General features: G+C 37.4%; 1 protein-coding gene across 7 annotated transcripts in view; it reads left to right on the forward strand.

Moving 5' to 3' along the window:
- Positions 1-13,890, forward strand: part of SNTG1 (syntrophin gamma 1) — an 894,682-nt gene that overhangs the window by 588,733 nt on the left and 292,059 nt on the right. For all 7 annotated transcript variants that reach the window (XM_081070081.1, XM_081070082.1, XM_081070080.1 and 4 more), the window contains one exon: positions 3,002-3,131. In XM_081070081.1, coding sequence (XP_080926207.1) covers positions 3,002-3,131 — 130 coding nt within the window. The remainder of the gene's footprint in view (positions 1-3,001; positions 3,132-13,890) is intronic.

The following is a 13,890-nucleotide window of genomic DNA, read 5'->3' on the forward strand; positions in this document are numbered from 1 at the left end:
ACAAATGGCAAATAGACATATGAAAAAATGCTCAACATCGCTAATCATCAGAGAAATGCAAATGAAAACCACAATAAGATATCACCTCACCCCAGTCAGAATGGCTTTCATCAACAAAACAAATAGTTTAAGTATTACCTTGTTTTGTACACCTGAAACTATTAAATAAATTAATTAATAAAAAAAAAAAAAAAACAAATAGTAACAAGTGTTGGAGCGGCTGTGGAGAAAAAGGAACTCTCATACACTGTTGGTGGGAATGTAGACTGGTGCAGCTGCTATGAAAGGCAGTGTGGAGGTTCCTCAAGAAATTACGAATAGAATTACCATATGACCCAGCAATCGCTCTCCTGGGTATCTACTCCCAAAATATAAAAGCATTTCTCTATAGAGACACGTGTATGCCAATGTTCATTGCAGCTTTGTTTACTGTGGCCAAGACATGGAAACAACCAAAATGTCCTTCGATAGATGAATGGATAAAGAAGTTGTGGTACATATACACAATGGAATACTATTCGGCGTTAAGGAAAGATGATATAGGAGCATTTGTGACAACATGGATGGATCTTGAGAGTATAATGCTAAGTGAAATAAGTCAGACAGAAAAAGCAGAGAACCGTATGATTTCACTGATATGTGGTATATAAACCAAAAAGAACAAGACAAACAAATGAGAAACAAAAACTCATAGACACAGACAATAATTTAGTGGTTACCAGAGGGTGAGGGGGTGGGGAGGTGGGTGATGAGGGTAAATGGGATCAAATATATGGTGATGGAAGGAGAACTGACCCTGGGTGGTGAACACACAATGGGCTTTATAGACGATGTAATACAGAATTGTACACCTGAAATCTATGTAAATTTACTAACAATTGTCACCTTAATAAATTTAATTTAAAAAAAGACCACATATTAATTGAACATTCAAAGGAAAAGTATTCATAGAGCTTCAGTAAAAGTATTTGGATCCCACCAGTTACTCCATAAATAATTGCTAAATTGCAAAGTATATTATTTTTATTTTCCTTTAGGGGAAATTGAGGCAGAAGTGGACTAATTTATCAATACTCTCACTTATTCAATATTAGAGGCAGAACTATGACCCGAGTAGCAATCTCTATGATCAGCCTATTTTGCAAGAAATCTTATGTAAGCAAAGAAACTGTTCAAATAATTCAGATATTGTCATGCAAGAGTTTCCATCAAATCAACCTTAAAGTGAAAATACAATGTGAAAGTGATATATGTTAATATATAGTCTAGGTTTAATAAAGGTTAGTCTTCAGAATCATTTCATCTAGGACCGATGTTACATATATATAGATTGTAGATTTGGTGTAAGTCTATTAACCATAATCAGTTAAAACTATCAAACTGCCATGATTCATTTAAAGCAGAAAAAACAAGTATGTCAAGACATGTTTTAATTTGTTGTTCATTAAGTAATGCTTATGATGATCAGAGAGCAGAAAGAAATGTATATTGCTAAACTCAAATTATTTTAAGTTAACTCATTTTCCATGGGTGGTTGACCTTTCTGGATTTAAAAAGTCTTATTCACTATTGAATATCAAAATTAAAGCTAAGGAAATCATATAAAGTATAATGTTCTTTACATGCTATGCATCTTTTTTTTCTTTTCACAAATTCAAAAGAACATTATTTCAGAGAGAAACAATAGTTGAACTTACTAAAGGCGTTTCATGTAGTTTAAGATAAAACAAAAAAAATAGTGTATTTGAACACTTCCTTGTTATCAGTTGAAAGTGCTTGGTCAAAGAGATGAGAGCAAATTTCTCTAAAAATATTAATAATTTCGATGCAGAATATCTTAGAGGAAAAAGGTTTTACCACATGCCTAGTTCAGAGATAGGGACTGGTTCTTATGGGAAGAAAGAGTGACACAGGCCTAGTGATGAAGCTGAGCCAGACATATGCTCTGTGGAGTATACTTTGTTTGGAGGAATAAAATCATGTCTAATGTCAACAAATATCTAGTTACAAAACTCAGAAGAGGCAGAAAAGGTATTTATTTGGAATATATATGTATACATATTTAATATGTATACATATGTATACATATCTTTACATATATATGTATACATATTTAATATATATGTATATATGTATATATGTATGTATATTGTATATTCATGTATATATGCATAGATGTATATATGTATACATATTTTAATATGTATACATATTAAAATGTATACATATGTATACATATTTTTACATAGCTTTTGAATACTGAACTACAGAATGTTTCTATTGCATTATAATTGGCTGGAATTTAAATATAGTTTGTGCATTTTCTAAAGTGTTATACAACAGAGTAATTCTTAAGCATGAGACATTTGGTTACCTTTTATTGATTTTGGGTTTTTGTCTATTCCTGTTCATTAAGCTTATATCTAACCATGCAAGAACTTGATACAGGAGAAAAAAAAAGAAGTCAATCATTAAAGCTTTATGAGCTGCTTTATAAATTAACCGAGGTCGAAAGTGATTTACCAACTGACAAAATGCTAGGTCATGACGTCAAGTGAATTTGTTTTAATATGTTTACATTTTTTGGTTTTTTAAATGTGATCTTTCAATTATACATCAGAAGATGCATTAAAATTGTCAAGAGGAGATGATAGCCAAAATAATGGCTGAACTTTTATGTATAATTTCATGATAAACTGTAAAAAAATTCTAAAATATCTTAGATATTCTTCCATTTACATACTATATATTTTATAACCCAAAGTTTTTCCAAATTTATCTAAATCTTAAGATGCTTTCTAGTAATTCAAAATTATATATTGTCTCAATGTGTCTTTAGTGTTCCATTTAGAAACAGAGATATTAAGTGAAGTAAGCAAATATGAATTTGAAGCTGTATATGTATTGTATGAACGAAGAGTTTTTCAACAGCTACTATTTCAAGTTGCAAATATATAAATAAGATAATGTTTTGATCTGATTTGTTCTGACATATCTATAGGCAGAATGCTTTTCAAGTCATTGCTGTGGATGGGGTCTGCAGTGGGATTATTCAATGCCTCTCTGCTGAAGACTGTATTGACTGGCTACAAGCAATAGCAACTAATATTTCAAACCTCACAAAGCACAATGTAAGTAGTGATTCAAGGGATAAATGACCATAGAGTTTCTCCCCTTGGTAAATTTCATATATATACGGAAAACTCTGCATCAACTGTTTGGTTTTCATCAAAGAAAATCCGTCATGAAAGTTTTCTGGAATACTAATCAAAAGAAAATCAGTCCCAGAATAGTTACACATAGGTTTCCATTCAGAAACCTGCTAAACATCTACATTAGTTAAAAAAATGAGAATAGATATTTAGCATGTAATCACTAAATATCTGTCTCTATTTCTATGTCTAGATCATTTATCTATCTATCATCTATGTAAAAGCATTCTGGAATGAATTTCAAAAATATTGTTGATTTTCTTTTAGTGACCTGAAAATTGCAGGTAGAAATTATCGAAGGAGTTGGAAGGAATGGTTAAAAGAGTTAGCATGGAGACTGAAGGTATTACCTAAGACTACACTGGTGTAGGAACAGTCAGAACATGTCATTGTGGGATGTGGTAACTTGCATATTAAAGCCACGTCTATATTACTAGGAATGGCTTCTCAACTTTTTCTCTGTCTTTCTACTCAAACATTTTCTCTTTCCCCATTCCTGTCTCTTTATTATTACTATTTTCTCTATCACTATTGATTGATAACTTAAATTAGTTTAACAAAATATGCAAAATCATAAACCTCACTTCATTGAATATTGATGCATATTATTTAAAACTATTTGATCTTAATTAATTTAAAAAAATAGATACCACCCATGTCATAGTACTGTCCTCTTTCCACAATTGTTCTATGCCATTTTGGAGCATTTAAGAAGTCCTATGGGAAATTCAGAGGTCTGATATATAAATAGTCAAATGAAAATATGTAACTTTTTTTTTGTGAGAAAAAATATTTTTTTTAATTAATTTTATTGGGGTGACAATTGTTAGTAAATTTACATAGATTTCAGGTGTACAATTCTGTATTACATCGTCTATAAATCCCATTGTGTGTTCACCACCCAGAGTCAGTTCTCCTTCCATCACCATATATTTGATCCCCTTTACCCTCATCACCCACCCCCCACCCCCTTACCCTCTGGTAACCACTAAATTATTGTCTGTGTCTATGAGTTTTTGTTTCTCATTTGTTTGTCTTGTTCTTTTTGGTCTATATACCACATATCAGTGAAATCATACGGTTCTCTGCTTTTTCTGTCTGACTTATTTCACTTAGCATTATTCTCTCGAGATCCATCCATGTTGTCACAAATGCTCCTATATCATCTTTCCTTAACGCCGAATAGTATTCCATTGTGTATATGTACCACAACTTCTTTATCCATTCATCTATCGAAGGACATTTTGGTTGTTTCCATGTCTTGGCCACCGTAAACAAAGCTGCAATGAACATTGGCGTACACGTGTCTCTGTAGAGAAATGCTTTTATATTTTTGGGGTAGATACCCAGGAGAGCGATTGCTGGGTCATATGGTAATTCTATTTGTAATTTCTTGAGGAACCTCCACACTGCCTTCCATAGCGGCTGCACCAGTCTGCATTCCCACCAACAGTGTATGAGAGTTCCTTTTTCTCCACAGCCTCTCCAACACTTGTTACTATTTGTTTTGTTGATGAAAGCCATTCTGACTGGGGTGAGGTGATATCTCATTGTGGTTTTCATTTGCATTTCTCTGATGATTAGCGATGTTGAGCATTTTTTCATATGTCTATTTGCCATTTGTATATCCTTTTTGGAGAAATGTCTCTTCAGGTCCTCTGTCCATTTTTCAATTGGGTTGTTTGTTTTTTTGTTGTTGAGTTTCATGAGTTCCTTGTATATTTTGGATATTAGCCCCTTATCAGAGGAACTGTTTGCGAAAATCTTCTCCCATTCAGTTGGTTGCCTCATTATTTTGTCAACAGTTTCCTTTGCTGTGCAGAAGCTTTTCAGTTTCATATAATCCCATTTGTTTATTTTAGTTTTTACTTCCATTGCCTTTGGAGTCAAATTCATAAAATGCTCTTTGAACCCAAGGTCCATAACTTTAGTACCTATGTTTTCTTCAATGCAGTTTATTGTGTCAGGTCTTATGCTTAAGTCTTTGATCCATTTTGAATTAATTTTGGTACATGGTGACAGATGGCAGTCCAGTTTCATTGTTTTGCACGTAGCTATCCAATTCTGCCAGCACCATTTATTGAAGAGGCTGTCTTTCCTCCATTGTATGTTTTTAGCTTCTTTGTCAAAAATTATCTGTCCATATTTATGTGGTTTTATTTCTGGGTTCTCAATTCCATTCCATTGGTCTATGTGTCTGTTTTTCTGCCAATACCAAGCTGTTTTGATTATTGTAGCCCTGTATTACAAGGAAAAATCAGGGAGTGTGATACCTCCAGTATTGTTCTTTTTTTAAAATATTGCTTTGGCTATTCGGGGTCTTTTGTGGTTCCAAACAAATCTGATGATTTTTTGTTCTATTTCTTTAAAAAATGCCATTGGGATTTTAATGGGGATTGCATTAAATCTGTATATGGCTTTGGGTAATATGGCCATTTTAACTATGTTGATTCTTCCAATCCATGAGCACGGAATGTCTTTCCATTTCTTTGTGTCTTCTTCAATTTCTTTCAAAAATGTCTTATAGTTTTCAGCATATAAATCCTTCACATCCTTGGTTAAGTTCATTCCTAGGTGTTTTATTCTTTTTGCTGCAATTGCAAAAGGAATTTTTTTTCTATCTCTTTTTCTGAGATTTCATTGTTGGTATATAGGAAAGCAATGGACTTTTGTACGTTGATTTTGTAGCCAGCAACTTTACTGTATTCATTGATTGTTTCTAATAGCTTTTTGGTGGAGTCTTTAGGGTTTTCTATATATAGCATCATGTCATCTGCAAAGAGTGACAATTTAACTTCTTCATTCCCAATTTGGATGCCTTTTATTTCTTTCTCTTGCCTGATAGCTCTGACGAGGACTTCCAACACTATGTTGAAAAGCAGAGGTGATAGGGGACAACCTTGTCTTGTTCCTGAACGTAGAGCAAAGGGCTTCAGCTTTTCACCATTAATTATGAGATTAGCTGAGGGCTTGTCGTATATGGCCTTTATTATGTTGAGGTATTTTCCTTCTATACCAATTTTAGTAAGTGTTTTAATCATAAATGGATGTTGTATCTTATCAAATGCTTTTTCTGCATCAATTGATAGAATCATATGATTTTTGTCCTTTATTTTGTTTATGTGATGTATCACATTGATGGATTTGCAAATGTTGAACCATCCTTGTGCCCCGGGGATGAACCCCACTTGGTCGTGATGAATAATCTTTTTAATGCATTGTTGTATTCGATTTGGTAGAATTTTGTTTAGGATTTTAGCATCTGTATTCATCAGAGATATAGGTCTGTAGTTTTCTTTTTTTGTGTTGTCCTTACCAGGTTTTGGTATCAGGGTAATGTTGGCCTCATAAATGAGTTAGGGAGTACTGACTCTTCTTCAATTTTTTGGAAGAGTTTGAGCAGGATTGGTATTAGATCCTCTTTGAAGGTTTGGTAGAATTCACTGGTGAAGCCATCTGGTCCAGGACTTTTGATTTTGGGAAGGTTTTTGATGACTGATTCAATTTCGTTACTGGTGATCGGCCTGTTAAGATTTTCCAGTTTTTCATGATTCAGCCTTGGAAGGCTAAATGTTTCTAAGAACTTGTCCATTTCTTCTAAGTTATTAAATTTGGTGGCATATAGTCCTTCATAGTATTCTTGGATAATCCTTTGTATTTCTGTGGTGTCCGTGATAACTTCCCCTTTTTCATTTCTGATTTTGTTAATTAGTGTCTTCTCTCTTTTTATCTTAGTGAGTCTAGCCAAGGGTTTGTCAATTTTGTTAATCTTTTCAAAGAACCAGCTTTTTGTCACATTAATTTTTTCTATTGTCTTTTTGTTGTCTATTTCATTAAGTTCTGCTCTGATTTTTGTTATTTCCTTTCTTCTGCTGACCTTGGGTTTCGCTTGTTCTTCTTTTTCTAGTTTTTTAAGGTGTAACATGAGGTTATTTATTTGGGATTTTTCTTGTTTCTTGAGATAGGCCTGTAATGATATAAATTTCCCTCTTAAAACTGCTTTCGCGACATCCCAAAAATTTTGGTAGGATGTATTTTCATTGTCATTTGTTTCTATGTATCTTTTGAGCTCTCCTCTAATTTCTTCTTTGACCCAGTCGTTCTTTAAAAGTATGTTGTTTAATCTCCATGTATTTGTGTTTTTTCCTGCTTTCTTTTTGCAGTTGATATCCAATTTCAAAGCTTTGTGATCAGAGAATATGCTTGGTATGATTTCAATCTTCTTAAATTTGCTGAGGCTGATTTTGTGTCCCAATATATGGTCTATCCTTGAGAATGTTCCATGTACACTAGAAAAGAATGTATAGTCTGATGTTTTAGGATGAAGTGCTCTATATATGTCAATTATGTCCAATTCATCTAATGTGTCATTTAGGGCTGCGATTTCGTTATTTATCTTCTGTTTGGATGATCTATCCATAGCTGTCAATGATGTATTTAAGTCCCCTAGTATAATTGTGTTTTGGTCAATTTCTCCCTTTAGTTCTGTTAGTAGTTGCTTGGTATATTTCGGTGCTCCCTGATTGGGAGCGTAAATATTGATGACTGTTATGTCTTCTTGTTGTATAGTCCCCTTTACCATTATGAAATGTCCATCTTTGTCTCTTGTTATCTTTTTCACCCTGAAGTCTGTTTCATCGGAAATCATTATGGCTACACCTGATTTTCTCTGGGTACCATTTGCTTGGAGTGTCAATTTCCACCCTTTCATTTTGAGTCTATGCTTGTCCTTGTAGCTGAGATGTGTCTCTTGTAGGCAGCATATGGTTGGGTTTAGTTTTTTGATCCAATCTGCTACTCTGTGTCTCTTTATTGGTGAGTTCAGTCCATTTACATTTAGGGTGATTATTGATATGTGAGGATTTCCTGTCATTCTGTCTTTAGTTTTCTGGTAAGGCTGTGTCTCCATTGTTTCTTTGTCTTTTTCTTGTTGTCTGTTATTTCTGTGTGGTGGTATTCTATTATGTTTCCCTCTGTTTCTTCTTTTATTACAGTACATATTTCAGATTTGGATGTTTTTTGAGTGGTTACCCTTGAGGTTATGTAAAAGAAAGTTTGATATTTAGAGTATTCCAGTTTCTTCAGTACGCTTACTTTCTTTATTCCCATATTCCAGTTCAGGCCTTTACGCTCCCCCTTTTTATGTTTCGATTGCCACAAGTTGTCCCTGTTGATGGTGGTCTGATAGCCTCCTTTAGTAGTTGTTGTAGTGCAGGTCGTGTATTAGAAAATTCCCTCAGCTTCTGGATGTCTGGAAGGTCTTTATTCCTCCTTCATATCTAAAGGAGATCTTTGCTGGATATATTATTCTTGGCTCATGATTTCTCTCTTTCAATAGTTTGAATAATTGGTTCCATTCCCTCCTAGCTTGTAGAGTTTCTGCTGAAAAATCTGATAATAATCTAATGGGCTTTCCTTTGTAAGTTACCGTCTTCTTTTCCCTGGCTGCCTTGAGGATTCTTTCTTTGTCATTGATTTTAGACAGCTTCAATACAATGTGCCTTGGTGAAGGCCTGTTGGGATTGAGGTAATTAGGTGTTCTATTTGCTTCTTGGATTCGAGGATCCAGTTCTGTCTACAAGTTTGGGAAGTTCTCATCGACGATTTGTTTGAATATATTCTCTGTTCCCTTCCCTCTTTCTTCTTTTTCCGGTATGCCCATTATTCTTATATTGCTCTTTCTGATGGAGTCAGAAAGTTCTTGTAGAGTTCTTTCATTTCTTTTAAGTCTCAAGTCTCTTTCTTCTTCCCTCTGTGTAAATTCCAGGTTCCTATCTTCGATATCACTGATTCTTTCCTCCATCTGGTCAACTCTACTACCTAAGCTGGATATTTTATTGTTAATTTCTTCTATTGAGTTCTTAATCTCCAGAAATTCTATTTGGTTCTTTTTCAAGATTTCAATCTCTTTTGTAAAATGCTCATGGTGTTCTTTGATTGTGTTTCTTAGTTCATTAAACTGCCTTTCTGTGTTTTCTTGCATCTCGTTCAGTTTTTTCAGAATTGCGATCTTGAATTCTCTGTCATTTAAATCACAAAGGTGCATATCTCTAAGTTCCTTTTCTGGAGACTTTTCACTTTCTTTCTGAGCTATCTTGTTGCCTTGGTTATTCATGGCAATCACTGATTTACTATTTCTCTTCCTAGACATCTACAGGAGTGTCTTCTGCAACAGGTTGATAGGTATGCGAAGAGCTTTTGCAGTTCCAAAGCTCTTTCTGCACCAGATTCAGAACCCGTTTGTTTCAGCAGTTCTGTTTACTCCTGCAGGGATCTGCCCAGATAGGTGGGGCCAGGGGCGAGGTGAGTTGTGAGAGGTGGCCCAGTGCAATGGCTGCGACCACCACCACAGCCAGTCCTGCTTCCACAGATCCCTCCCCTTTGCTGGAACTAGTTGAGCTGCGAATCTGTGTCTGCGGTCCACAGTTCTCAGAGCAGCAAATATTCTGTCCTTTGATCCGACACTGCTACTTTATCGCTTCTAGCACCGGGCGGGTGGGGGCGGGGCGAGCTCTGGGAGGGTAGGGAGGGGGTGGCTAGTCTCCGTGCCTAAGGCTTCCATTCTCCGCTCGGCAGTGAGGGCTTAAACCATCGATTTCAGCCCTCTTCCCTCAGTCTTTGCTCCGAGGTCTGCCGTGAGCGAGCGTTGTGTTCAGCGGTTTTGTATGCTGCCCCCTCAGCCCTGTGGGCCATAAGCGGAGCCCTAGCAGTCCGAGTCCTTCCCTCTCCCGCAGCTGCGGAAGATCCGGGAGCAGCGGGCTCCGAGCACTGAGCTAGGTCTGTGTCCTGCGCCCGCTCGGCTCTGTCTCCGCACTTCTCCTCTTCCTCCTCCCCCGCTCGCGCGATTCACCCACCTGGAGGTGAATTCAGTAGTCGGCCTCTTCGTCTTGCCTGTCTGCTGTGCAAGGAGTCCTTTGTGGAGTTATTGTTGTCCGATTCGTTGTAAATTTCAGGGGAGCGTTACAGAGGCTCACTTCACGCTGGCATTTTTTTTCGTAATTCGTGAAAATATATAAGTTTTTCACCAGCGCATGGGCATGTAAAACTCTTCACATAAATGACCCTCCAGACCCAAATATCTTTGCAAATATTTTGCTTTGAAATCTATAAAAGATTGTGGTAAATATATATATTTTTAAATACGACGACTATTAGCTATTAAAGACAACAATATCATCATATACGACTATGTTTATTTCTCCTGAGTGGATGTTGAAGGGATTTTCTGGGAATGGAATTGATAGGCATGGAATATGTACATGTACAACATTTGCTGGTAATGCCAAATGTTTTCCAAATTACTTGCAATTTACCTCCTTATTTTCAGTGACCTGACACATCTTTTCCCAGAGTTCACTTGAACAATTGTTATTATCCTATCTTTTTAATTTTGGGTTATTTTGTATGTGTGGAACTCTGTCTCATTGTGGTGTAAAATAAAAAGCAGGTGTATTTTTTTCGTGGTGTCTAAATAGGTTTAACTAAACAAAACCTTACCTGGAACATCACTCAACAACGAGGCCTGTCCTGGGCATGTCTGGCTTGGGCAAGAATTACCTCACAACACCCAATCATTGTTAATATGTTGATATCATAATACAGGAACAGCAAAAGATGACAGAAGGTTTTCAGGTTGACAACAAATAAATAAAAAATAAAAAAGCAGCATTTCTCTGAGGATCATTCCTCTCCTCATCCCTTACTCCTTCACATGGGTGTTCTAGGGTTAAGAAAAAGAGAAAAATATCTTGTGAAAGTACTGACTATTTCATTACATGCAATAATTAGAGTGCCCCAAATAAGCTTAGATCTTATATTTATTAGAAAAAAAATTAAAGAACAGAAAGTTAATTTTTAAATCTAATGTTTTTCTCTTTACCTAGATACAAATTTATGTCAACCCTAAATCCTAGGAATTCTGTTATAAAAATTGTTTCTTTCAAATGTATGTTCAGTTAGAGTGCTATGACCCCCAAAAGCAAGCTAATGAAAAGTTAACACTATATTAATTTAAAAACAACAACAACAACAAAACAATGGTGTAGGTATAAATGCCACTGTCCCCCGTAAGCACAAAAAAGGAAGAGCCAAATTTCACTGTGTGTTTTTCACCCTTGTCGTAAGTGTTCAGCATCAAACTTAGGAAAGCACACAATTCTATCTATTGTGTTTTAGCTATATCTACTATGATAATGTTGATGTTTTATAAATTATCTTTTTGTTTTTTAACCTTCCTGTGGTTATATTCCAATTGCATGTCCTTTGATTTTGTAATTAGTCTTCATTCAAAACTACTAATGATTAAAATACACTCTCATATCTGTAGTGCTACATAAATGTTGAAAACTTATTACCCATAGTAATAATAATATGTAAACATTAGATTGACGTTAGTGATGGTATAATGACTATATTGATATCATTAATACTATTAATATAGAACTAAATATCTCTATATTTGCAAATACTCTGAGGGCATGTAGGCATTTATAAGTCTGACTCTGAATAGTTTACCTGTTAATAATATGTGCAAAATAAAAAATATAATGTCTCAAACAAAATATTGAGACAACTATCTAAGGAAATTACAATCTAGAGATTAGTGTGCATAAGAATGATTTTGAGAGATTTCTGGTCAAGGTGGCAAAGTGGATAAATGCTGTGCATGTTTCTTCTCATGACCACATCAAAATTATAACTAAACTATAGAACATTCATTGGGAAACACTTGAAGTCTAGCAGTACCGAAGTCCTGCAAATAAGGACATACAGAAGAATCCACTTTGAAACTGGTAGAGGGGCAGAGACATGAAATAGACTGGTCGCACAACCACGTGTTGACCATTAAAAAAATCAGGAGCTATATCTCAGCTTCAGAGGTCACCCACCAGAGGAGCGAGGGGGTCCCAGCCACACACCAGGCTCCACAGCCCAGGTATCCAGTGCCAAGGAGAAAACACTCCATTACTTCTGGTTCTGAAAATCAGCAGAAATGGTGGCTGAGTGAGATGAAGGGTAGCTACAGTCTCAGGTGCTCCTCTTAAAAGACCCCCACATGGACTTACTCACTGATAGACTTACTTGCTTTGAGCTCCAGTACTGGGGCAGCAGTTTGAAATGTTCCAGGGACATACAAGGAGGAACTGAAGTATCTCACCTCAGGGCAAGGGCTTGAGGGAGAGCTTTGTCCTAGGAGGAGCTGGCAGAAACCATTGTTTGTTGAGCCCTGCGCTCTTCTGGCATGCAGACATGGCAGCTGCCAGAACTGAGTCTCCATCAACCTGGCCAACACCTTTCCTTCAACCCTCCCCGGTAATTATAAGACCTCGTTCCACACAACTTGTGGACCCACCCAAGCCACTTCCAGTGGCTTTTCCATACAAACAGCCTTCTATGGATCATGCTGCAAGTTTTCCTAAAATCTCTCAAAGGTTCACAAAACCCAAACAAGATGCATCTGACTTTGGTGTGTTCTGTATTTCTGAATGAGCAACAGTAAGCTTGATACTAGCGACAGCCAGCCTTCGTTTACAGTTTGATTTCTCAAGGCACCTCCAAGCCCAGTACAGAAGGAGGCCATCTGCAGATTGCTTTGTGGCTCATGCCAGGTGGTCCCAGGCAGAGCACAGGCTGCAGCTGATCTTGATCTGCAGCAGGTCCCCTCCCAAGTGGTGCCAGGGTGGCCCATCCAGTGGCCAACTTTGGACCTCCCCAGAACATCACCCAGGCGTCCTGTACCAAGAAGAGAAGTTCTCACAACATCTGGCAGAGGAAATCAATGAAGACTCTGTGTGCCCAACCCTGTGAGACAGAAGGCAGCTAGAAATCCAGATGCCCTCTTAAAGAGCCCACACACAAACTCACTCGCTTGCAAGCACTCATCTGGTCTCTGGTGGAGGCGTGGCAACTCGAGAGGACCAGAGATGTGTGGGGAAAGAGTAGGTTGTGTGGAGGGTGAGGGCTAGAGGGACAGGAGTCATTATTATCCTTCTGTGGAGCCTGATACACATGTAGCCTACAGGAGGGCACCATCTTTTTTTGTGTTGAGTCTGCCCCCAAAGGGCCAAGCCTGGGACTACACTGGGTGGAATCTGCAGTGTGCACACCACCTTGGTAACATCCTGGATCCCTGACCCCCACATAGCTGGTGCTGCTTTGCCCAGGACACTGTTAACTGTTGGGCTGCTGGCCCTGCCCCACAGGCTGCAGAAGGTTTTTTGCAGCTATAGACAGCTCACGGTGGTCTGGGAAACATTTGTTGGTGGGTGGTGACCCAAGATCTGCACAGCTCTTGGGACCTGTGGGTCTGAGGCAGGCAGTGGCTGGCCTTAGAGTTCTTGGGACTTTTTTGTGGAGTGGTCATAGGCCTGGCACTTGTTCAGGAGCAGAAACTGCATTGACTTTGTGTAAACCACTGTCCACAATATTTAGCTCCCTGTCACCTTGCCCCACTCATCTAGAGCAGCATTGCCAGGGAGCACTCTCAGTGCCTGAGTGGCCAGCCTTCACTCACAAGCCAGTGGAAACCTTTGAAAGTAGCAGAAGGCCCGCAACAGCCCGGTGAACTCTTGGAGGTGGATAGTGACCCAAAACCAGCATTGAAGCCACTCTTGGGCAGCTCTCAGGAGTTTGTGAATTCAAAGCAAGTGGTGACTTGCAAGTGGCTGACTGTGGTGTT

Source organism: Rhinolophus hipposideros (assembly GCF_964194185.1).
Source record: "Rhinolophus hipposideros genome assembly, chromosome: 13".
NCBI lineage: Eukaryota > Metazoa > Chordata > Mammalia > Chiroptera > Rhinolophidae > Rhinolophus > Rhinolophus hipposideros.